The 24,139-nt window shown below is 43.1% G+C and overlaps 1 protein-coding gene across 3 annotated transcripts; it reads left to right on the forward strand.

The window, feature by feature from the left end:
* Positions 1-8: 8 nt before the first annotated feature.
* ZNF791 (zinc finger protein 791) lies at positions 9-18,572 on the forward strand. 3 transcript variants are annotated; one of them, XM_032265905.1, is made up of 5 exons: positions 10-168; positions 6,976-7,118; positions 13,525-13,651; positions 14,220-14,280; positions 16,529-18,572. In XM_032265905.1, exons 2-5 carry the CDS (start codon positions 7,077-7,079, stop codon positions 18,066-18,068), a joined length of 1,770 nt encoding a protein of 589 aa, XP_032121796.1. In that variant the 5' UTR covers positions 10-168; positions 6,976-7,076; the 3' UTR covers positions 18,069-18,572. The 3 variants fall into 3 exon arrangements, with proteins under 3 accessions (XP_032121797.1, XP_032121798.1, XP_032121796.1); XM_032265906.1 differs by lacking the exon at positions 6,976-7,118 and having other exon boundaries at positions 9-168; XM_032265907.1 differs by lacking the exons at positions 6,976-7,118; positions 14,220-14,280 and having other exon boundaries at positions 9-168.
* The last annotated feature ends 5,567 nt before the right edge of the window (positions 18,573-24,139 follow it).

Genomic DNA, 24,139 nt, shown 5'->3' on the forward strand with positions numbered 1-24,139 from the left:
TGCGCAAATGCGTGTTACGTCACTATGCGATCGGATTGTGCTCAGTTTACCGTCTCCTGGCCCGTTGATGCGTCAGGTTGCTGTTTACCTGCATCTGATGCGCTGTATCCTGTGCTGGCAGCGTGAGCCGTAGGGACGACACCGGGAAACCCCTGAGGCCAGAAAATGGTGAGTGTGCAGGGCCGGACTGGTTGGAACCAGCCGTTGTCGTGGGACCCGGGCCTCCCCATGGTCACCTCCGGCCGGCAGCAGTGTGGGCTGGGCTGGCAGCCGGGACTCCAACCGTCCTGTCCCGTCCCCGCGCGGCGACTGCGGTCCCAGCCCCGGAGCCCTCCCTCTCTGGGCAGCTCTGGGCCCACAGCCCCGCGTCTTTCCCACATTGTGCAGGAACTACGGGAGGGCCATGGGAGAGTCCCGCCTTGTGTGTGGGGTTTGTGTGGGAGGAGCTACAGTCTGTGGGGTCCCCAGTCCCTACTTTCTTCCCAAAGGCGATTTCCCCGAGTCTTACAAAGATGTTGGAAGCAGAGCCTCAAATCCACTACCCTGTCCCCCAGCCTAGCTCCTCCTACGGCAGCTCATAAATCCCTGAATTTCCAGATCCCTCCCCGCATTCCCAAACACCTGCTTCCCCCTCCAATGGAAAACATCATCGCCAACTCTTTGTCCTGCGTGGTGCATTTCAAACACATGCAGTATTTTAAAAATCTTTTTTCCTATGGATGCCTCTTTTAAAAGATTTATTTCTTGTTTGTGGATATTTTACATGAGAGAAAAATCAGGAAAATTATTTACTTGGAACTACTCTGCATAAAATGCTATGCCTCTCATTCTGGCATCTTTCCAGGGCACAGATATCCTATGGGAACTCCTTTGGGTTGAGATTCCTTTTTGTAAACATTCTTGGGTGATCTCTCCTTTCAGCACAGTTTCAGATTGGCATTGTCCCACCTTAGGTTTATGACCTTGAAAAGATATATTCACTTGAATGTAATTTTTCCGATAAATATAAAATATATGGTATCAGAAGAACTTGAGAGACAGTATATTTCCAAAGAGACAAAAAAGAAGTGAATCTCAAAAAAAAAAATCCCAGTATTACGTGTTAAAAATTCTTTGTTCTTCGCCTGAGCACGTGGAATATGTTTCTAAGGTCTGTTCTTTTAGTTCAATGATTTTCTTTTCTTTTCTCTTTTTCTTTTTTTTTTTTTTTTTGAGACGGAGTCTTTGTTGCCCAGACTGGAGTGCAGTGGCTCAATCTCGGCCCACTGCAACCTCTGCCTACTAGGTTCAAGCAATTCTCCTGCCTCAGACTCCTGAATAGCTGGGATTACAGGTACCCACCACCATGCCCAGCTAATTTTTGTATTTTTAGTAGAGACAGGGTTTCATCATGTTGGCCAGGCTGGTCTCGAACTCCTGACCTCAGGTGATCCACCTGCCTTGGCCTCCTAAAGTTCTGGGATTACAGGCATGAGCCACTGTGCCTGGCCAGTTTGATGATTTCAGACGGTATTCCAGGACTTAAACTTGCAACACCTAGAAGCATTCAGATATGAGTAATACTTTAGCAAACTGTTCCCTGCCATGGAAATAATTAAGTGACATTATCATTTTCTTTTCTTTTCTTTTCTTTTTAAAGATGGGGTCTGGCTGTGTTGCTCAAGCTGGTCTTGAACTCCTGGGCTCAAGCAATCCGCCAGCCTCAACATTTCAAAGTGCTAAGATTACAGGCATGAGCTACTATGCCCGGCCCGACATTATCATTTTCTGAAAGCAGTAGTGGGTTTTCTTGTTGTTAGCAAAAGTGCCTTAAAATTTTCTTACTTCCTTTTTACATAAACACTGGGTTTGAGTTATTCTGCTAGATTTCTTTTTTTTTTTTTTTTTTTTTTTGATCAAGACTGAGTCTTGCTCTGTTGCCCAGGCTGGAGTGCAGTGGTGCAATTTTGGCTCATTGCAACTTCCACCTCCCGGATTCAGGTGATTCTCCTGCCTCAGCCTCCTGAGAAGCTGGGATTACAAGCATGCGCCACCATGCCTGGCTAATTTTTTTCTATTTTTATCACCATGTTGGAAAATGGAAACCTGGGGAAGCTAATGTTTCTTTGCTACCAAAGGAGAGAAGGAGGTGTGGAGCTCTCGTAGTTCCTTGCTGATCAGTTGATCCTATTCTCCATTACCAGGGACTGACCCACTCTAGGGGTTACATTTTTCAAGGTGGGAGAGTCTAGGTCCAAGCTTGGGAATATATTTAACCTTTGTTTTTGTTTTTTTGAGACAGAGTTTTGCTTTTATTGTCCAGGCTGGATTGCAATGGCATGATCTCAGCTCACCAACCTCTGGCTCCCAGGTTCAAGTGATTCTGAGTAGCTGGGATTATAGGCATGTGCCACCACGCCCAGTTAATTTTGTATTTTTTGTAAAGACAAGCTTTCTCCATGTTGGTCAGGCTGATCCTGAACTCCTGACCTCAGGTGATCCACTCGCCTCGGCCTCCCAAAGTACTGGGATTACAGGTATGAGCAACTGGGCCTGGCCTTTTTTTTTTTTTTTTTTTTTTTTTTAAATACAGTGTCTCACTCTGTTGCCCAAGCTGGTCTGGAACTCCAGGACTCAGGCCATCCTCCCACCTCAGTCTCCCATGTTTAACTTTTTTTTGAGACAGGGTCCCACTCCTTTTCGCCCAGGCTGGAGTGCAGTGGTGTGTGATCATGGCTGACTGCAGCCTTTACCTCCTAGACTCAGGTGAACCTCCTGCCTCCTCAGAATAGCTGGGACTACATGTGCGTGCCACCATGCCCACTTAATTTTCGTATTTTCTGTAGAGATGGGGTTTCGCCATGTTGCTCAGGCTGGTCTTAAACTCCTGGGCTCAAGCAGTTTGCTTGCCTTGGCTTCCTACTGCGCCTGGCCTCCCACAACTTCTTGACATCCAAAGATATTGTTGCTGTCTTACAGTTTTCTGTTTTCCAGAATGTAATACACTTGGAGTTATTCAGGATGTAGCCTTCTCAGATTGGCATCCTTCACTGAGCAATGTACTTTGAAGGTCCTTCTGTGTCTTTAAGGCTTGATACCTGGCTTCTCTTACCATGGAACAGTATTTCATCATAAGATTGTACCACAGATTGTTTATCCATAAACCTGTTGCAGGATGTCTTGGTTAAGTCCTAAAATTGGCAGTTATGAAAAAATTTCCCATAAATATTCATGAGCAGGCTTTTGTGTAAACAGTTTTCAACTCATGTGAGTAAACAGCAAGGAATATGATAAGAGAATGTGGTCCTCTGGTAAGAGAACGTTTTGTTTTGTGAGAAACTGCCTATCTTCCAAAGTGGACCTACCATTTCCCATTCCCACCAGCAAAGGAATCAGGATTCCTGTTGCCTGCATCTTTGCTATCCATTGCTGTTCTCAGTATTTTGAACGTTGTCCATTCTAATGTGTAAGTGATATCTCTTCAGTTTTATTTGCAGTTCTCTAATGACATATAATGTGGAGCATCTCTTCATATGTATATTTGCCATCTGCATATCTTTCATTGGTGAGATGTGTGTTTAGGTCTCTTGCCCATTTTTCATTGGGTCGTTTGTCTTATTATTGTTGAGATTTAAGAGTTCTTTGGAGACAGGCGTGGGGGGTGCACACTTGTCATCCTGGCTACTCCAGAGGCTAAAGTGGGAGGATTACTTGCATTGCAGAGTGCAAGCCCAGCATGGGCAGCATAATGGATCCTGTTTCAAAAAAAAAAAAGGAGACCAGGCATGGTGGTTCATGTGAGGCCACCCAGGCTGCCAGGCAGTGGGGCTGAGGAGTGGTGGGCTGAGGCCAGGACTGGAGCTGCCACGGGATTGGAAAAAAAACAAAATTAGCCCAGTGTGGTGGGGCACCCCTGTAGTCCCAGCTACTTGGGAGGCTAAGGCATGAAAATTGCTTGAGCCTAGGAGGCATAGGTTGCAGTGAGCCAGGATTAAAACACTGCACTCCACCCTGGATGACAGAGCAAGACTGTCTCAAAAAAAAAAGAAAAAGAAAAACACGGAAGCCGAGCACAGTGGCTCACACCTGTAATCCTAGCATTTTGCGAGGCCAAGGTGGGTAGATCACAAGGTCAGGAGTTTGAGACCAGCCTGGCCAACATGGTAAAACCTCATCCCTACTAAAAATAAAAAAACATTAGGTGGAGCATGGTAGCGCATGCCTGTAGTCCCAGCTACTTGGGAGGCTGACGCAGAAGAATCGCATGAACCCAGGAGGTGGAGGTTGAAGTGAGCTGAGATCGAGCCACTGAATTCCATCTCATCAAAAAAAAAAAAAAATGAAACTAAAAAAAAAAAAAAAAAATGGAAAAAAGAAAAAACAGGGAGATCTTTACTTTAGATACTAGTCCTTAATCAGATAAGTGCTTTTGTGAAGATTTTCAAAAATCTCTCTGTGCCTTTTATTGTTATTCTTTTAACACTTGCTTTCATAGAGTACGAGGTTTTCATTTTAATGAAGTGAAACTTATTTTTTCCTTTCATAAATTGTGCTTTTGGTGGTTTATCTCAAAATTCATCACTAAAGCCAAGTGGATAGTTTTGCATTTTAAATTTACATCTGTAATTGATTTGGGCTTAATTTTTGTGAAAGGTGTAAGATCCATGTATACATTTTTTGTGGGTGTGTGTGAGTTTAGTATAAATTTCACTTAGGCACTGTTTTTGTTGCATTCCACAAATTTTGATAAGTTCTTTTTTCATTTAATTCAAATTTAATTTTTTTGTGTTATTTAGACAGAGTCTCACTGTGTCACCCAGGCTGGAGTGCAGTGATACAGTCTTAGCTCACTGCATTCTCTACCTCCTGGGTTCAAGCAGCAGCTCTCCTGCCTCAGCCTCCCAAGTAGCTGAGATTACCAGCAAATGCCACCACCACCTGGCTAATTTTTGCTTTTTTTTTTTTTTTTTTTTTGAGTCAGAGTTTCATTCTTGTTGCTCAGGCTGGAGTGCAATGGCATGATCTCAGCTCACTGCAACCTACACCTCCTGGAATCAAGCAATTCTTCTGCCTCAGCCTCTTGAGTAGCTGGAACTATGGGCATGCACCACCACGCCTGGCTAATTTTGTGTTTTTAGTAGAGACAGGGTGGTCCTGAGCTCCTGACCTCAAGTGATATGCCCACCTCAGCCTCCCAAAGTGCTGGGATTACAGGCATGAGCCACTGCACCCAGCCCAAATTTAATTTTTCTTGAAACTTTTTTGATTCGTGTTTAGAACGGTGTTGGGTTTTATTTCCAAATAATTGATGGTTTTCTAACTGTTCTTCTGTTACTGATTTCTAGATTAATGCCATGGTGGTCTGAGAGCATATTTTATATAATGTATATTCTTTCAAAACCATGTTCTGTCCACAACATGGTTTATCTTTGTGAATGTTCCAGGTGAACTTGAGAAGCACATATGTTGTTCTGTTGGGTGAAGCATTCCATGGATTTAATTAAACCCAATTGTTGCCTTTCAACTAAACTATGTCCTTTCTATCTGCTGGAACTCTTTTTTTTAAGACAGAGTATCACTCTGTCACCCAGGCTGGAATGGAGTGGTACAGTCTCAGCCCACTGCAACCGCCATCTCAGCCTCCTGAGTAGCTGGAACTACAGGTACATGTCACATGCAGGGCTAAATTTTGCCTTTTTTTTTTTTTTCTTTTGAGATGAAGTTTTGCTCATATTGTCCAGGCTGGAGTGCAATAGCTCAATCTCAGTTCACTCCAGCAACCTCTGCCTCCTGGATTCAAGCAATTCTCTTGCCTCAGCCTCCCGAGTAGCTGGGATTACAGGCACCCACTACCACGCCCAGCTATTTTTTTGTATTTTTAGTAGGCAGGGTTTCAGCGTGTTGGTCAGGCTGGTCTTAAACTCCTGACCTCAGGTGATCCACTCACCTCAGCCTCCCAAAGTGCTGGGATTACAGGCGTCAGCCATCGCGCCCAGCCTAAATTTTGCCTTTTTTGTAGAGATGGGGTTTCACCATGTTGCTTAAGCTGCTCAAGCAGTCTACCCACCTTGACCTCCCAAAGTGCCAGGATTACAGACATGAGCCACTGTGCCCAGCCCCTGACTCTATTTTTTTATTTTTATTTTTTTTTTGAGAGGAGTCTCGCTCTATCACCCAGACTGGAGTGCAATGGCATGGTCTTGGCTCACTTGCAACCTCCGCCTCCTGTGTTCAAGCAATTCTCCTGCCTCAAACTCCCAAGTAGCTGGTATTTTAGGTGCCCGCCACCACGCCTGGCTAATTTTTGTATTTTTAGTAGAGACGAGGTTTTACCATGTTGGCCTGGCTGGTCTCGAACTCCTGACCTCATGACCTGCCTGCCTCAACCTCCCAAAGTGCTGGGATTACAGGCATAAGCCACCATGCTCAGCCCGTTTTTTGATTATTGACTGCTGATAGCCTAAAAGCCTCATCCTTCCTTGTTTCCTTATGCCTCACTTCTGCACAAAGAGACAAGCCTGTGTTCTCCCTTATTTGGCAGAGCCAGAGTCATTTCACACAAGCCTCTACTTTTAGTGTGTGAGTTCTCATCCTAGCTCACCCCCAACCTCAATTAAAAACTCAGGCCAGGCTGGGTGTGGTGGATCACACCTATAATCCCAGCACTTTGGGAGGCCGAGGTGGGTAGATCACAAGGTCAAGAGCTGGAGACCAGCCTGGCCAACATGGTGATACCCTGTCTCTACTAAAAGTACAAAAATTAGCTGGGTGCGGTGGTGGATGCCTGTAATCCCAGCTACTAGGGAGGCTAAAGCAGGAGAATTGCTTGAACCCAGGAGGCGGAGATTGCAGTGAGCCGAGATCATGCCCCTGCATTCCAGCCAGGATGACAGAGCAAGACTGTCTCAACAACAACAAAAAACCCTGGCCAGCTCCTTTCTTTGATCTCTCAAGATGGTTCATACTTCTCAGAGAAGCCTACTTTCCCCTCCACAGAGATCAATTATGAAACTATTAATAAGCCCTTTCATACCATATTGGGACTTGTGCAGTGTCAGCAGCATCAGTTTTGATGTCTGAACCAACCTTCTTTGGGGATGCACCTGCCTTTGCAGGTGACCCCAACAGTTAGAGAAAAGGTAAGATGGCTTTTCCCTAACTGTTATGGGCCCAGTGGCTCACAACTGTAATTCCAGCACTTCAGGAGGCAGAGAGGGGAGGACTGCTTGAGCCCAAGAGTTTAAGAGCAGCCTGAGCCCCAGGAAGAGGCCCTGCCTCTACAAAAATACAAAAACGAGCCAGTGTGGTGGCATGTGACTATAGTCCTAGCTACTTGGGAAGATGAGGCAGGAGTATTGCTTGACATCCAAGCTGCAGTGAGCTGTGATTTTGCCATTGCACTTCAGCCTGGGCAAGACAGCAAGATCCTGTCTCAAAAAAGATAAGATGGTATATATATTGTACCACACTTTACTTAATTGGTCTTTGGATACATTTTTGAGATATTTTCATATCAGTTCATTACACTCTTTAAAAGTTACCTATGATGGTGGCCTTATGTAACTAATTTTTTCTAATTAGACACATTTCCGATTTTTATGGACAGAACTCTGGCTTAAAACAAATTGCCATATAACAGGTCAAACAAACATGTACAAATTTATCATGGAATATATTCAGAAGAGAATAATAAGCTACGTTGTGGAATATTTTAATAACAATATGAACATCCTTGGGAATATCAAGACTCAGAAATAGGCACTGGGGAGTTCCTTAGGGTCTCCCAATGTTCACCTGCCTGGCTCAACTCCATCTCATCCTGTAGTTGGCAACTGTACTGATTCTTCAGTTATTCTTTATACCTTAACCGTCTATTCTTTTTTTTTTCTTTTGAGATGGAGTTTTGCTCTTGTCCCCCAGGCTGGAGTGCAGTGGTGCAACCTCGGCTCACTGCAGCCTCCACCTCCCAGGTTCAAGCGATTCTCTTGCCTCAGCCTCCAGAGTAGTTAGGATTACAGGTGCACACCACCATGCCCAGCTAATTTTTTGTATTTTTAGTAGAGACGAGTTTCACCATGTTGGCCAGGCTGGTCTCAAACTCCTGATCTCAGGTGATCCACCCACCTTGGCTTCCCAAAGTGCTAGGATTACAGGCGTGAGCCACCACGTCTGGCCAACTATTTATTCTTTTTCACAAATATTGTTTTTTTTAAATTTTTGCCATTTCACCCTTGAGTTCATGCAGGTGGTTTAAAAAAAAATTATTTTGCCTCCTTTGAACATTTAATTAGTAGTAATGGAATTACCCTTAAAGGATTTTTTGGAGCCTAGGCAACACAGTGAGACCCATCTTTACAAAAATTAAAAAATTAGCCAGGCATGGTGATGCATGCCTGTAGTCCCAGCTACTCAGGAGACTGAGGTGGGAGGATCACTTGAGCCTGGGAAGTCGAGGATGCTGTGAGCTGTGACTGCACCACTGTACTCTGCCCTGGGCAACAGCGAGACTCTTTCTCAAAAATAAAATAAAGGCTAGGCACAGTGGCTTACACCTGTAATCCCAGCACTTTGGGAGGCCAAGGCGGGCGGATCACCTGAGGCCAGGTGTTCAAGACCAGCCTGGCCAACATGGTGAAACCCCATCTCTATTAAAATACAAAAAATTAGCCAGCCATGATGGTGCACGCTTGTAATCCCAGCTACTCGGGAGGCTGAAACAGGAGAATTGCTTGCCCAGGAGAGGGAGGCTGCAGTGAACAGAGATCGTGCCACTGCACTCCAGCCTGGGCAACAAGAGCAAAGCTCCAACTCTAAATAAATAAATAAGTGTATAAATAAATTTCTGGTGATTTCTTGACCTCTATTTTTCACGTGCTGGTATCTGAGGCTGCAGGCTCTCCATTTTTTTTTTAATTGTACTTTAATTTCTGGGGTGCATGTGCAGATCTTGCAGGATTGTTGCATAGGTACATACGTGCCATGGTGGTTTGCTGTCTCCATCCCCCTGTCACCTACATCAGGTATTTCTCCAATGTTAGCCCTCCCCAACCACTCCACCCCCTGCTGTCCCTCCCCTAGATCCCCACCTCCCAGCAGACCCCAATGTGTGATGTTCCCCTCCCTGTGCCTATGTGTTCTCATTGTTCAGTACCCATCTATGAGGGAGAACATGTGGTGTTTGGTTTTCTGTTCTTGTGTCAGTTTGCTTAGAATGATGGTTTCCAGATTCATCCATGCCCCTACAAAGGACATGAACTCGTCCTTTTTTATGGCAGCATAGTATTCCATGGTGTACATGTGCCACATTGTCTTTGTCCAGTCTATCATTGATGGGTATTTGGGTTGGTTCCAGGTCTTTGCTATTGTAAACAGTGCCATAATGAACATACGTGTGCATATGTCTTTATAATAGAACGATTTATAATCCTTTGGGCATATACCCAGTAATGGTATTGCTGGGTCAAATGGAATTTCTATTTCTAGATCCTTGAGGAATCACCACACTGTCTTCCACAATGGCTGAACTAATTTACACTCCCACCAACAGTGTAAAAGTGTTCCTATTTCTCCACATACTCTCCGGCATCTGTTGTCTCCAGATTTTTTTAATGACTGCCATTCTAACTGGCATGAGATGGTATCTCAGTGTGGTTTTGATTTGCATTTCTCTAGTGACCAGTGATGATGAGCATTTTTTCATATGTTTGTCGGCCTCATAAATGTCTTCTTTTGGAAGTGTCTGTGTATATCCTTCGCCCTCTTTTGAATGGGCTTGTTTGTTTGTTTGTTGTAAATCTGCTTTAGTTCTTTAATAGATTCTGGATATTAGCCCTTTGTCAGATGCATAGATTGCAAAAATTTTTTCCCATTCTGTTGGATGCTGGTTCACTCTAATGACAGTTTCTTTTTGTGTGGAAGAGGTTTTTAAGTTTTTTTTTTTTTTTTTCTTTTCTTTTTTTTTTTTTTGAGATAGAGTCTCACTCTGTCACCAGGCTAGAGTGCAGTCAGTTCACTACAACCTCCACCTCCCCAGTTCAAGTGATTCCCCTGCCTCAGGTTCCCAAGTAGGTGGGACTGCAGGCACACGCCACCATGCCCGGCTTATTTTTTGTATTTTAGTAGAGACGGGGTTTCACCATGTTGGCCAGGATGGTCTCGATCTCCTGACCTCGTGATCCACCCACTCGGCCTACCAAAGTGTTGGGATTACAGGCGTGAGCCACTGCATCTGGCCCAGGCTGTGCATTCTAAGGATGTGGGGTTTAGGCTTTTTCACAGCTTTGTTTTTGTGTTTGCTTTGTAGAAAATAATGTTCTTACTTTCTTTTGTTTCAGTCTCCAAGTGCAAATGCGTAATAAATTCTCTGGTAGTTGGATAAAAATTACTGGATCATGGTAAAGTTTAAATTTATAAACTCAAAAAAAAAGTGGTGGAGTGTATCAGTAGGTCCTTGATTTGTACATAATTGTCCTCTGTAGTCATCAACACTAGAGTTTTCTTAATCGACTAGTTTTGTCTTTCTACTCAGTATGAAGTGGGAACTATTTGACATTTATTTCCTAATTATCAAGGAGATGAACCTTTTTTTCTTTTTTCTTTTCATTAAAAGGCTATACGAGAAATATTTTTTTTTTTTTGGCTGGAGTGCAGTGACATAGTTATGGCTCACTGCAGCCTTGACTTCATGGGCTCAAGCAATCCTTACCCTCCCAAGTAGCTGAGACCAGAGGCGTGTACCACCATACCTGGCCAATTTTTGTATTTTTTGTAGATACAGGGTTTCACCAGGTTTCCCAGGCTGGTCTTGAACTCCTGGGCTCAAACAATCCACCCATCTCAGCCTCCCAAAGTGCTGGAATTATAGGCATGAGCCATCATGCCTGGCAAAATATTTATTTTCTATTAAATGTAAATGTAGATAAACCTTACCGAGAACATCCAGGCATGCATATGGACTTTTCATGACGGAGAGTTCCCTAGAGCCAAATTTCTTCCTGCTCAGACCCTAGTCCTAATGACTTAAGAAAACCCCTTCTAAACTGTGAAGAAAATTCCTCTATGTGAATCTTTCCATGTATAGTGCACATGAGTGCACGGAAATGAGAGAACCTGGGAGAACAGTCCCTAGAGTATCTGCCTGGGAATCACTTCCTTCTGAAACTGGAGAAAAACTCTCTGTTCTTTTTTTATTTTTATTTTTTGAGATGGAGTCTCACTCTGTAGTCCAGGCTGGAGTGCAATGGCACTATCTCAGCTCACTGCAACCTCCATCTCCCAGGTTCAAGCGATTCTCCTGCCTCAGCCTCTTAAGTACCTGAGACTACAGGTGCCTGCCACCACGTCTCGCTAATTTTTGTATTTTTAGTAGAGACAGGGTTTCACCATGTTGGCCAAGCTGGTCTCAAACTCCTGACCTTAGGTGATCTGCCCACTTCGGCCTCCCAGAGTGCTGTGATTACAGCCTTGAGCCACCGCACCCAGCTGAGATTTTATGTTCTTTTGGAGGTATGAAATTATCTGTTATGTAATTTTATAATCATAGGCAAATTCACTATCAGACCATTGTGGCCATCAATGAAGTCCCCTGCAAACTGATACTCTCAGCCTATTCTTCAAGGTCAGCAAAGCCCAGATTCCATGATTATGGATCTTCCAGAAAGTGCTCCTCTGACATTTTATCTCAATTTTTATATGTTTGTGTAATAAAAATTGTTGGAAGTAGTTCTGAGGCTCATGGGCATAAGGATTTTGTGAAGGTCTGTTAGTGCCCTCTTCCTGTGCCTGAGCTCTGTCTTCCCGATAACTTCCTAGCCTCATGAAATGGGACAGAAAGTAAAAGGAAACTGTGTCTGTGATAAATATTACACACATAGCCAGGCTTGGTGGCTCATTCCTATAATCCCAACACGTAGGGATATATATATCAGAAACAAGTTGAAATTAATACATCTCTAAAAGAGTATTTCCATTCAGCCAGCAGAATCTTGAGCGCTCCTAAATGGCCTCAAATACTTCAGGACAATATGGGGAGCTAGACCTTTTTACAAGTTGGGTTTCCACAAGCCTCCTGGCCTCTCATGTGTAACAAAGGGAAGGGAAGATTCTTAATGTGTATTTACTTACTAAAACCTTCACCTTGTGTAATCCCGCATCTTAAGGAATGCTGAATGATTTGGGTAATAAGAAATTAGGCTTTGGGCTGGGTATGGTGATTCTTACCTGTAATCACAACACTTTGGGAGGCCCAGACAGGAGGAACGCTTCAGGCTGAGAGTTCAAGATCAACCCGGACAACATAACAAAACCCCATCTCTAACAAAAAACATTTTTTAATTAGCTGGGTGTGGTGGTACACATATGTAGTCCTAACTACTTGTGAATCTGAGGCAGGAGGATCTGTTGGGGGCCCAGGGGTTTGAGGCTATAGTGAGTTATGATTGCTGCACTTGAGCCTGGGTGACAGAGCAAGACCCTGTCTCTTAGAAAACAACAAACAAACAAGAAATAAGAGTTGATCTCATAAAGAATTGAAGATCTTACCTGTAATCCAGCACTTTGAGAGACCAAGTCCGGTGAATCGCTTGAGCTGAGGAGTTTGAGACCAGCCTGGGCAACATGGGAAAACCCATCTCTACAAAAAATACACACAAAATACTTAGCCAAGTGTAGTGGTGTGTTCCTATAGTCCCAGCTACTCAGGAGGCTGAGGTTGGAGGATTGCTTAAGCCTGGGAGGTCTAGGCTCCAGTGAGCTGTGATTGTACTACTGTACTCCAAGCCTAGGCAGCAGAGCAAGACGATCTATGGCTCAAAAAGAAAGAATAAAAAAGGCCAGGCACGATGGCTTACGCCTGTAATCCTAACACTTTGGGAGGCCAAGATAGGTGGATCACTTGATGTCAGGAGTTCGAAAGCAGCCTGGCCAACATGGCAAAACCCCATCTCTACTAAAAATACAAAAGTTAGGCTGGGCGTGGTGGCTTACACCTGTAATCCCAGCATTTTGGGAGTCCTAGGCAGGCAGATCACAAGGCCAAGGGATCAAGACCATCCTAGTCAACATGGTGAAACTCCGTCTCTACTAAAAATATCAAAATTAGCCAGGCATGGTGGTGCATGCCTGTAGTCTCAGCTACTCGGGAGGCTGAGTCAGGAGAATCACTTGAACCCGGGAAGCAGAGGCTGCAGTGAGCCAAGATCACACCACTGCAGTTCAGCCTGGTGACAGAGTAAGACTGCATCTCAAAAAAAAAAAAAAAAAAAAAATTAGCTGGGCGTGGTGTCGGGTGCTTGTATAGTATTTCTTTCATTTTTCTTTACAAGTCGAACTAGACACTACTATTGGAGAGCAATAAGCCTTATAGTGATCACAGTAAAGATGTAGCTGTAAGTTATGTGTTCAAGGTGCTATTAAATTTCTAACAATTGAGTCATACACTAAATGTTTGGAGACCACAAAATCATGTGTGAACCTCTTATGAATTGAGTACACCTCTCATCCTGGTCAGTCTCACCCATTCTCCTCTACATATATTGGCTGTTTCAGGACTCAGTGGCTTTTGAGGATGTGTCTGTGAACTTCAGCCAGGAGGAGTGGGCCCTGCTGGCTCCTTCACAGAAGAAACTCTACAGAGATGTGATGCAGGAAACATTCAAGAACCTGGCCTCTATAGGTAAGGATGACATCATTTTTTCCTTTTTTTTATTTTTATTTTTTTTTTGAGATGGAGTCTTGCTCTGTTCCCCAGGCTGGAGTGCAGTGGTGCAACCTCAGCTCACTGCAACCTCTGCCGCCTGGGTTCAAGAGATTATCCTGCCTCAGCCTCCCAAGTAGCTGGGATTACAGGCACCTGCCACCACGCCCGGGTAATTTTTGAGTTTTTAGTACAGACCGGGTTTCACTATGTTGGCCAGGCTGGTCTCACTCCTGACCTCAGGTGATCCACCCGCCTTGGCCTCCCAAAGTGCTGGAATTATAGGCATGAGCCACCACATCCAGCTGACATCATTTTTCATATAGTCAATTAGAGAACTAGCATTTCTTGCTCATTATCACTATTCCAGGATTTGGAATCTGAAAAGGGAATACTTCAGTAAATAAACCAGGCATGGTTACAGCTTTTTTTTTTTTTTTTTTTTCCAGACCACTTAGGGAGATACAGCTTATTTTGAACCTAGAATCTAATAATATTTGTATGATTTTTAATAATTTATTATGATTATTCTGGATCTATACTTTAGGGAAAAAATGGGAAGACCAGAACGTTGAAGATCAGCACAAAAACCAGGGGAAAAATCTAAGGTGAGTTGCACTCACAAGAGATAGCAGTGTTCCTTGAAAGAATCTTAAAAATGTCAGGACACTTTTAAAACAAGAAATAAGCTCAGCTCCAACTGTATTTATTTATTTATTTTTGTTATTATTTTTTCTTGAGAGGGAGTTTTGCTCTGTTGCTCAGGCTGGAGTGCAGTGGTATGATCTCAGCTCACTGCAGCCTCCACCTCCCAGGTTCAAGTGATTCTCCTGCCGCAGCCTCCTGAGTAGCTGGGATCGCAGGCATGGGCCACCACCCCCAGCTAATTTTTGTTTTTAGTAGAGACAGGGTTTTGCTATGTTGGCCAAGCTGATCTCAAACTCCTGACCTCAGATGATTCACCTGCCTCAGCCTCCCACAGTGCTGGGATTACAGGTGTAAGCCACCGAGTCCCAAATTTATTTATTTTCAGAAAATGTTTAACAAAATTGTTTTCTCAAGTGACACAGATGTCCACTGATTGAAAAATACTGTACTTGGGCTGGGCACTGTGGCTCATGCTTATAATCCCAGCACTTTGGGAGGCTGAGGCGAGTAGATCACGAGGTCAGGAGTTTGAGACCAGCCTGGCCAACATAGTGAAACCCTGTCTCTACTAAAAATACAAAAATTAGCTGGGCATGGTGGCACACACCTATAATCCTAGCTACTCAGGAGGCTAAGGCAGGAGGATCACTTGAACCTGGGAGGCAGACGTTGCAATGAGCCAAGACTGCACCACTGCACTGCAGCCTGCACAACAGAGCGAGACTCCATTTCAAAAAAAAAAGAAAGAAAGAAAAATATTGTCCTTGGAAACAGTTTTTGTTTGTTCATTTATTTTGTGAGAGTCTCACTCTGTCACCCAGCTGGAGTGCAGTGGTGTGATCTCATCTCACTGTAACCTTTATGCCCTGGGTTCAAGCAATTCTCCTGCCTCAGCCTCCTGAGTAGCTGGGATTATAGGTGCACACAACTACACCAGGCTAATTTTTGTATTTTTTGGTAGAGACAGGGTTTCACCATGTTGGCCAGGCTAGTCTCAAACTCCTGAGCCCAAGTGATCCACCCCTCTGAGCCTCCCAAAGTGCTGGGATTACAGGCATGAGCTACCATGCCCAGCCTTGGAAACAGTATTTTAAAGCCTCATATATAACTTTAGGACGCCAATGTAGGCAGATCATTTGAGCTCAGGAGTTCGAAACCAGCCTGGGCAACAAGACAAAACCCTATCTCTACAAGAAATAGAAAAATCAATTGGTCATGGTGATGCACACCTGTAGTCCCAGCTACATGGGAGGCTGAGGTGGAAGGATGGATTGAGCCCAGGAGATCAAGCCTGCAGTGAGCCGTGATTCCATCACTGTACTCCAGTCTGGGCGACAGAGCAAGACTGTCTCAAAACAAAACAAAAACCATACATCAATATTATCGTTTTGATAATAGCTATCAGTGACACAAGCCCTCTTGGATAACATTGAGTATATTCATTTTCAAACACTTCAGCTGGGCACGGTGGCTCATGCCTGTAATCCCAGCACTTGGGGAGGCAGAGGCAGGTGGATCACCTGAGGTCAGGAGTTCAGGACCAGCCTGCCCAACATGGTGAAACCCCCATCTCTACTAAAAAAAACTACAAATATTAAATGGGTATGGTGGCAGGCGCCTGCAATTCCACCTAGTCAGGAGGCCGAGGCAAGAGAATCACCTGAACCTGGGAGGCAGGGGTTGCAGTGAGCTGAGATCATGCCACTGCACTCCAGTCTACGTCACAAGAACAAGACTCTGTCTCAAAAAAACAAAACAACAAAAACCCAATTCAGACAGGGTAGAAAACGATTTCCCTGAAAATGATAAAAAAATTTAGTTCTGCTGCCAGGAGTGGTAGCTCATGCCTGTAATCCCAGTACTTGGGGAGGCTAAGGAGGGTGGATCACATGAGGTCAGGAGTTCAAGAGCAGCCTGACCAACATGGTCAAACCCCATCTGTACTAAAAATACAAAATTACCTGGGTGTAGTGGCACATGTCTATAATCCCAGCCACTTGGGAGGCTGAGGCAAGAGAATCACTTGAACCCCAGAGGTGGAGGTTGCAGTAAGTTGAGATCACACCATTTCACTCCAGCCTGGGCAACAAGAGCAAAACTTTGTCTCAAAAAAAAAAAAGAAAGAAAGAAATTTAGTTCTACTACCTGATAATAAATGTAAAATCATTAATACTCAACCAGTATTACTGTGCTTCTAATTTTTTACAGAAGCCATATGGTGGAGAGACTCTGTGAGAGTAAAGAAGGTAGTCAATGTGGAGAAACCTTCAGTCCCAGTCTCTGTGTGACCAAGAAGACTGCCAGAGTAAAATTAGATGAATGTACTGTCTGTGGAAAAGTCTTCATGCGTCGTTCGTCCCTTACTAGACACATGAGGTCTCACACTGGATATGAGCTAATTGAGAAGCCATATAAATGTAAGGAATGTGGGAAAGCCTTTAGTTATCTCAAATCCTTTCAAAGACATGAAAGGAGTCACACTGGAGAAAAACCCTATAAATGTAAACAATGTGGAAAAACCTTCATATATCATCAACCCTTTCAAACACATGAACGGACTCACATTGGAGAAAAACCCTATGAATGTAAGCAATGTGGGAAAGCTCTTAGTTGTCCCAGTTCACTTCGAATTCATGAAAGGATTCATACTGGAGAAAAGCCCTATGAATGTAAAAAATGTGGGAAAGCCTTCAGTTGTCCCAGTTCTATTCGAATACATGAAAGAACTCACACTGGAGAGAAACCCTATGCATGTAAGGAATGTGGGAAAGCCTTCATTTCCCACACAAGTGTTCTAACACACATGATAACGCACAACGGAGATAGACCTTATAAATGCAAGGAATGTGGGAAGGCATTCATTTTTCCCAGTTTTTTACGAGTACATGAAAGAATTCACACTGGAGAAAAACCCTATAAATGTAAACAATGTGGTAAAGCCTTCAGATGTTCCACTTCCATTCAAATTCATGAAAGAACTCATACTGGAGAGAAGCCCTATAAATGTAAAGAATGTGGGAAATCTTTCACTGCACGCCCAGCCTTTCGAGTACACCTCAGAGTCCATACTGGCGAGAAACCCTATAAGTGTAAAGAATGTGGGAAAGCCTTTAGCAGGACCAGTTACTTTCGAATACATGAAAGGACTCACACTGGAGAAAAACCCTACGAATGTAAAAAATGTGGGAAAACCTTCAATTATCCTCTAGATCTGCAAATCCACGAGAGGAATCACACTGGAGAAAAACCCTATGAGTGTAAGGAATGTGCAAAAGCCTTCATTTCTCTTGAAAACTTTCGAAGACACATGATCACACACACTGGAGATGGACCTTATAAATGTAGAGACTGTGGGAAGGCATTCATTTTTCCTAGTGCGTTACGAACACATGAAAGAACTCACACTGGAGAGAAACCCTTTGAATGTAAACAATGCGGAAAAGCCTTTAGTTGTTCCAGTTACATTCAGATCCATGAAAGAACTCACACTGGGGAGAAACCTTATGAATGTAAGGAATGCGGGAAGGCCTTTATTTATCCCACAAGCTTTCAAGGACACATGAGAATGCACACTGGAGAGAAACCCTATAAATGTAAAGAATGTGGGAAGGCCTTTAGTCTTCACAGTTCCTTTCAAAGACATGAAAGAATTCACAGTTGTGAGAAACCTCTTGAATGTAAGCAATGTGGTAAAGGCTTCAGTTTATCCACGTCCTTGCAAAAACATATGAGAATGCACACTCGATAGAAACTCTATATATGTGAGAAATAGGGGAAAGTTTTCACTTCTAACAGATACTTTCAAAGTTATGAAAATTTCCAGTGAAGAGAGAAATCCTATAAATGTAAGTAATATAGAAAGCGAGATACAGGATAATTCATGTACAGTCAGGTACCACATAATCGTGTTTCAGTTAGCAATGGACCATATGTAAGTTGGTGGCCCCTTAAGATTATATAAACAGCTAAAACATTTCTACCACCTGCGATTTAGTAGCAGTAGTAACACCACAGCACAGCACATTAAGTGTTTAATGGTGATACTTGTGTAAACCTGTTGCATTTCCAGTTATATAAAAGTACAACAGCTGGGTCTGGTGGCTCACACCTGTAATCCCAACACTGGAAGACTAAGGCAGTAGGATTACTTGATGCTGGGAGTTTGTGACTAGCCTGGTCAACATAGACCCCCATCTCTACAAACAATAAAAACATTTTCTAGGTATGGTAGCACGCCCTGTAGTTCCAGCTATGTGGAAGGCTGGGGCAGGAGAATTGCCTGAGCCCAGGAGTTTGAGGCTATAGTGGAACAAAATCCCATGCTGGATGGCCATCCCGTGTTCTTGATAGAATGATTCTTTAAAAAAAAAAAAAAAAAAAGGCTAGGTTCGGTGGCTCACACCTGTAATCCCAGCACTCCGGGAGGCTGAGGTGGGAGGATCACTTGAGGTCAGGAGTTCAAGACCAGCCTGGTCAAATGATGCAACCTTGTCTCCATTAGAAATATGAAAATTGGCTAGGTGTAGTGGTGCCCCTGTAGTCCCAGCTACTTGGGAGGCTGAGGCAGGAGAGAATCGCTTGAACTCGCAAGGTGGAGGTTGCAGTGAGCCGAGATCCGCTACTGCACTCTAGCCTGGGCGACACAGCGAGACTCCATCTCAAAAAAAAAAAAACTACACAGCACATAGCATTATGTGCAATATATACTTGATAATAAATGGCTATATTACTGGTTTATATATCTACAATATTGTTTTAGAATGTATTCCTATTTTTTTAACAGTTAACTGTAAGACAGTCTCAGGCAGGTCCTTAAGGAGATATTCCAGAAAAAAAGGGATTGTTATGATGGGAGATGACAGCTGCATGTGTGTGAGTGCCCCTGAATGTCTTCCGGCGGGACAAAATGTGGAGGTGGAAGACAGTGATACTGATGATCCTCACCCTGTGTAGTCCTAGACTAATGTGTGTTTGTGTCTTAGTCTTTAATAAAAATAAATAGAAAAAAACTTACAGAATATGGACATAAAATATTTTTGTACAGCTGTACGATGTGTTTCAAGCTAAATTATTACAAAGGTTTTTTTAAAAGTTTATAAAGAAAATAATGTACAGTAAGTTAAGGTTGAATATTGAGGAAAAGGTGTTTTTAATGGATGTAGTGTAACCTAAGTGTACAATGTTTATAAATTCTGCAGTAGTGTGCAGTAACATCCTAGAACCTCACACTCACTCGCCATTCACTCACTCACCAGAGCAACTTCCAGTCCTGCAAGCTGTGTTCATGGTAAGCATCCTATGCAGGTGCATCTTTTTTTGTCTTTTATACTGCATTTTTACTTTGTGTATTTTATATGTTTAGACTCCTACTTAACATTTTGTTACAATTTCCCGCAGTGTTCAGTACAACAATATGTTGTACAGGTTTATAGCCTAGCAGCAATAGGCTGTACCATACAATCCAGATGTGTTGTAGCTGTACCATCTAGATCTGTATAAATCCACTTTGTGATGTTTGTACCATGAGGAAATCACTTAACAACACATTTCTTGGAACATGATTAAGCAATTTCTGACTATATGATGCTTCAGAAAATTCACACCATGAAAGACATGTTATAAAAGTTAAGGCGAGGCATGGCGGCTCACACCTGTAATCCCAGCACTTTGGGAGACCGAGGTGGGCAGATCTCCTGAGGTCAGGAGTTTGAGACCAGCCTGGCCAACATGGTGAAACCCCATCTCTGCTAAAAATAGAAAAATTAGCTGGGTATGGTGGCATGCGCCTGTAATCCCAGCTACTTGGGAGGCTGAGGCAGCAGAATCATTTGAACCTGGGAGGCGGAGGCTGCAGTGAGCCAAGATTGCCCCACTGCAGTCCAACCTGGGCAACACAACAAGACTCCGTCTCACACACCAAAAAAAAGTTAAAAGTATTTTTTATCAATGGCTCATTCTTCAAGTACATGTCTGGACTATGTATGAATTGTGACTTATTTTGCAAGAAATTTTGGAAGCAGGATAATTCTGTAAGAACTCTTTAAGCAGTAGTCAAAAGTTTAAAAGGTTGTGTTTTCTCATTAAATCAATTAGTAAAACTTTTCTATTTCTCTTGATGTCTTGATTTATGGGTAAATTGAAGTGTATTTTTTTCTTGTACTTAAAGACCAGTGTTAGAAGTGTATTTTTAATATACAATTTGTTTTAATTTGTATATTATTTTTCAGTTGTTTGCTGAATAAACAGACTATTGAATACTGATACATTGGTAATTGTAGGATTTTTCCTATGGGCCTCGTGTGGAAGACGGTGCATATATTACCCATTATATATTTATTTTACCTTTCTTTCTTTTGCAAAAAACTACTTTTTAAATTTCTTGGCCAGATATGGTGGCTCACTCCTTTGCAATCCCAGCACTTTGGGAAGGTAGTTTGAGACCAGATACGATGGTCTTGGCCAGATGCAGTGGCTCACTCCTTTGTAATTCCAGCACTTAAGGTCAGGAGTTCGAAACCAGCCTTACCAATATGGTGAAACCCTGCCTCTACTAAAAATACAAAAATTAGCTGGGCATGTTGGAGGGCACCTATAATCCCAGCTACTCAGGAGGGTGAGGCAGGAGAATTGCTTGAACCTGGGAGGCAGAGGTTGCAGTGAGCTGAGATCATGCCACTGCACTCCAGCCTGGGCGACAGAATGAGACTCCGTATCAAAAAAATAAATTAAAACATAATAAATTACTATCAGCTAGAATGCCCTTATTCCATTTTCCTTTTTTTAAAAACATCTAAGTTGGTAAGTATGTAAGTTTATCATACAGTCTTACGTGAATTATTATTTTCACCTTTTGTTCTTTGTAATTCCGGCTGGGATTTGGATAGCAGAGTTTGAATTCAGGAGGGACATCTGTGATAGGATAATAAAATCTAGAGCTGGACATGGCTCTCCTGCTACCTGTCAACACAGGTAAATTTCCTAGACTCTGTTCCCTTTATAGGTCCGTGTTCAGATTCACTAATAGCCTCACTTGCATGAGATCTGCCAGGAAGAAGTGAAGAAGACATAAGTCGGGTATTGGAACCCTACCATACAAGGAGACAGTGCTTCCTGCTTATTTTCCCGGTTATTTTCTCTGCTAATCAAAAGTACGCTGAAAACACACTCAGCTACTTGACTTCCATTCTCAGGAGATGTGTTGGTTTCCACAGTTGTCTCCACAAGCTCCACATCAAAGATCCATCTACAGTTTGGATTTTCCTTCTAGCCTTAGTGTGTGCCCCGGGCATTTAATTCAGACTATCGTGGTTGGCAGTGTTCGCTGAAGTTCTGTCTTCCCTCTGTGAGGTTTAATTTTTATGGTTCTTAGTCTATTAATGCCATTAGGGACTATGTATTCCTGATAGTGAATGAGACTCACTATGTATTCCTGATTCCCTAATGGCATTAACAGAACAGCTACAGTGAGACAGTCAAAAGAAACTGCATGGGAGTTTGTTCCCCTCCTGTGTTACAAAGTGACTACTCTTCCCCCATCCTTCCATTTGAGAATAATCACCTTCCTCATATTGGACAAATGGTGGGTGTTTCCAACTATTGCTGAATGTTCTCCCTCAGTCTATTTTCATTTATGTTTGGTTGTAGGCACCTAAAAATAATGCATTTTTTTGTGAGGTAAAAGCTTCTTAGATATTTCTTAGAAATATTCTGTTAACTGTTTCCAAACAGCATGTATACTACCAAATATTATCATTGGCTGGGTGCAGTGGCAGTGGTTCACTGCTATAATCCCAACAATTTGGGAGGCTGAGGCAGGAGGATTGCTTGAGGCCTGGAGTTGGAGACCAGCCTGGGCAACATAGCAAGACCCCATCTCTCTTTTTTTTTTTTGGAAATAGAGTTTCACTCTTGTTACCCAGGCTGGAGTGCAATGGCATGATCTCAGCTCACTGCAACCTCCCCCTCCCGGGTTCAAGCAATTCTCCTGTCTGAGCCTCCTGAGTAGCTGGGATTACAGTCATGAACCACCATGCCCAGCCAACCCCGTCTCTATTAAATCAAAAATACATAATTATACTGTCTTTTCTGTTTCCTGAAAGGCTATATTAAAATATCCCATTACAGTCATGAATATTCAGATCAACTTTGTCATTTTATCAAGATATGTTCTGACTCAATATTAGCATGTGCATTAAAATTCTGGTATTTTTCCCTGAGACATTTTTTATTCTTATACTTACACATTTTGTCATAAAACGAAATTCTCTTCATGATAGCAGTGGCATTTTCAGTGCTCTATGGCCAGCAATCACCAGGGTCACACCTGTATTCAAAATTAATTACAGTAATACAGTAGTCAGTTCTGAGCCAACATTTTGCTTTCTGTGGTTTTAGTCATGATCAAACACAGTCCAAGACACTTAATGGAAATTTCCAGAAATAAGAGTTTCATGAATTTTATTTATTTGTTTATTTATTTTGAGGCAATCTCACTCTGTCATCTAGGCTGGAGTGCAATGGCACAATCTCAGCTCACTGAAACCTCTGCCTCCCGGGTTCAAGCAATTCTCTCTCAGCCTCCCGAGTAGCTGGGATTACAGGTGCCTGCCACCATGCCCAGCTAATTTTTGTATTTTTAGTAGAGACAGGGTTTCACCATGTTAGTCAGGCTGGTCTCGAACTCCTGACCTCAGGTGATCCACTCACCTCAGCCTCCCAAAGTGTGAGGATTCTCCCCATCTTACACATGAAAAAACCTAAGCACAGACAGCACAGGGTCTTTCCCAAACTCATATAACTCAGAATCATGGACTCTCAAAGTTTTAAAGTTCTAGTGTGTTGTACCACCTGTCAAACTTTTTTTTTTTTTTTTTTTTTTTGAGATCAGGTCTTGCTCTGTCACCCAGGCTAGATTGCAGTGGTGCAATCACAGCTCACTGCTGTCTTGACTTCCAGGGAGGGATCCTGCCTCAGCCTCCCAAGTAGCTAGGACTACAGGTGCATGCCTGCATAAGCAGACAGAAAATTTGAATGAGGCCATGCTAGGTGCCTTATGCCTGTCATCTCAACAGATTGAGAGGCCAAGATGGGAGGATGGTTTGTGCCCAGAAGTTCCACATGACAGTGATTGCACCACTGCAGAGCAACCTGGGTGACAGCGAGACTCAGTGGTGTTAAAAAAAGAAAAAGCAAGAGACATGAGAGAGAAGGAAGGAAAAGGGAGGGAAGGAGAAAAAAGAAAAACAGAACTGAGACCCCATCTCTACAAAATTTAAAAAATTAGCTGGGTGTGGTGGTGCACACCTGTGATTCCAGCTATTCCGGAGGCTGAGGTGGGAGGATGGCTTGAGCCCAAGAGTTTGAGGATACAGTGAGCCATGATCATGTCACTACACTCAAGCCTGGGTGATAGAGTTCATGTCAGCCATGCTCCAGAACAGGCATGAATGCTATGCATATCATAGCCTATAATTTGTACTGTGACATTAACGTGTTGATCTAAAGCAGAATTGATGAGTACTTGTTCTTACACTAGGGACAATAAAGTATGCGGAGTCTTAAAGAAGGAAAAAGGAGTCAGGCTGCCTGGAGCAGGGGAAGCAAAAAGAGAAGGCAGATAAGCTGTAAGTCTGCCTTTTTTTTTTTTGAAATGGAGTCTTGCTCTGTTGCCCAGGCTGGAGTGCCGTGGTGCAATCTCAGCTCACTGCAACCTCCACCTCCTGGGTTCAAGCTATTCTCCTGCCTCAGCCTCCTGAGTAGCTGAGACTATAGGCCTGTGCCACCATGCCTGGCTAATTTTTGTATTTTTAGTAGAAACAG

This window comes from Sapajus apella, unplaced genomic scaffold, assembly GCF_009761245.1.
Source record: "Sapajus apella isolate SASKATOON/1434 unplaced genomic scaffold, GSC_monkey_1.0 scaffold152, whole genome shotgun sequence".
Lineage (NCBI taxonomy): Eukaryota > Metazoa > Chordata > Mammalia > Primates > Cebidae > Sapajus > Sapajus apella.

Excerpts from the sequence above, each read along its gene's own strand:
- ZNF791 (XM_032265905.1), top strand. The coding sequence starts at position 7,077 with ATGCACCTGCCTTTGCAGGTGACCCCAACAGTTAGAGAAAAG. Across the intron at positions 13,652-14,219 it reads CAAGAACCTGGCCTCTATAG|GGAAAAAATGGGAAGACCAG; the intron begins GTAAGGATGACA and ends TCTATACTTTAG. Across the intron at positions 14,281-16,528 it reads AACCAGGGGAAAAATCTAAG|AAGCCATATGGTGGAGAGAC; the intron begins GTGAGTTGCACT and ends AATTTTTTACAG.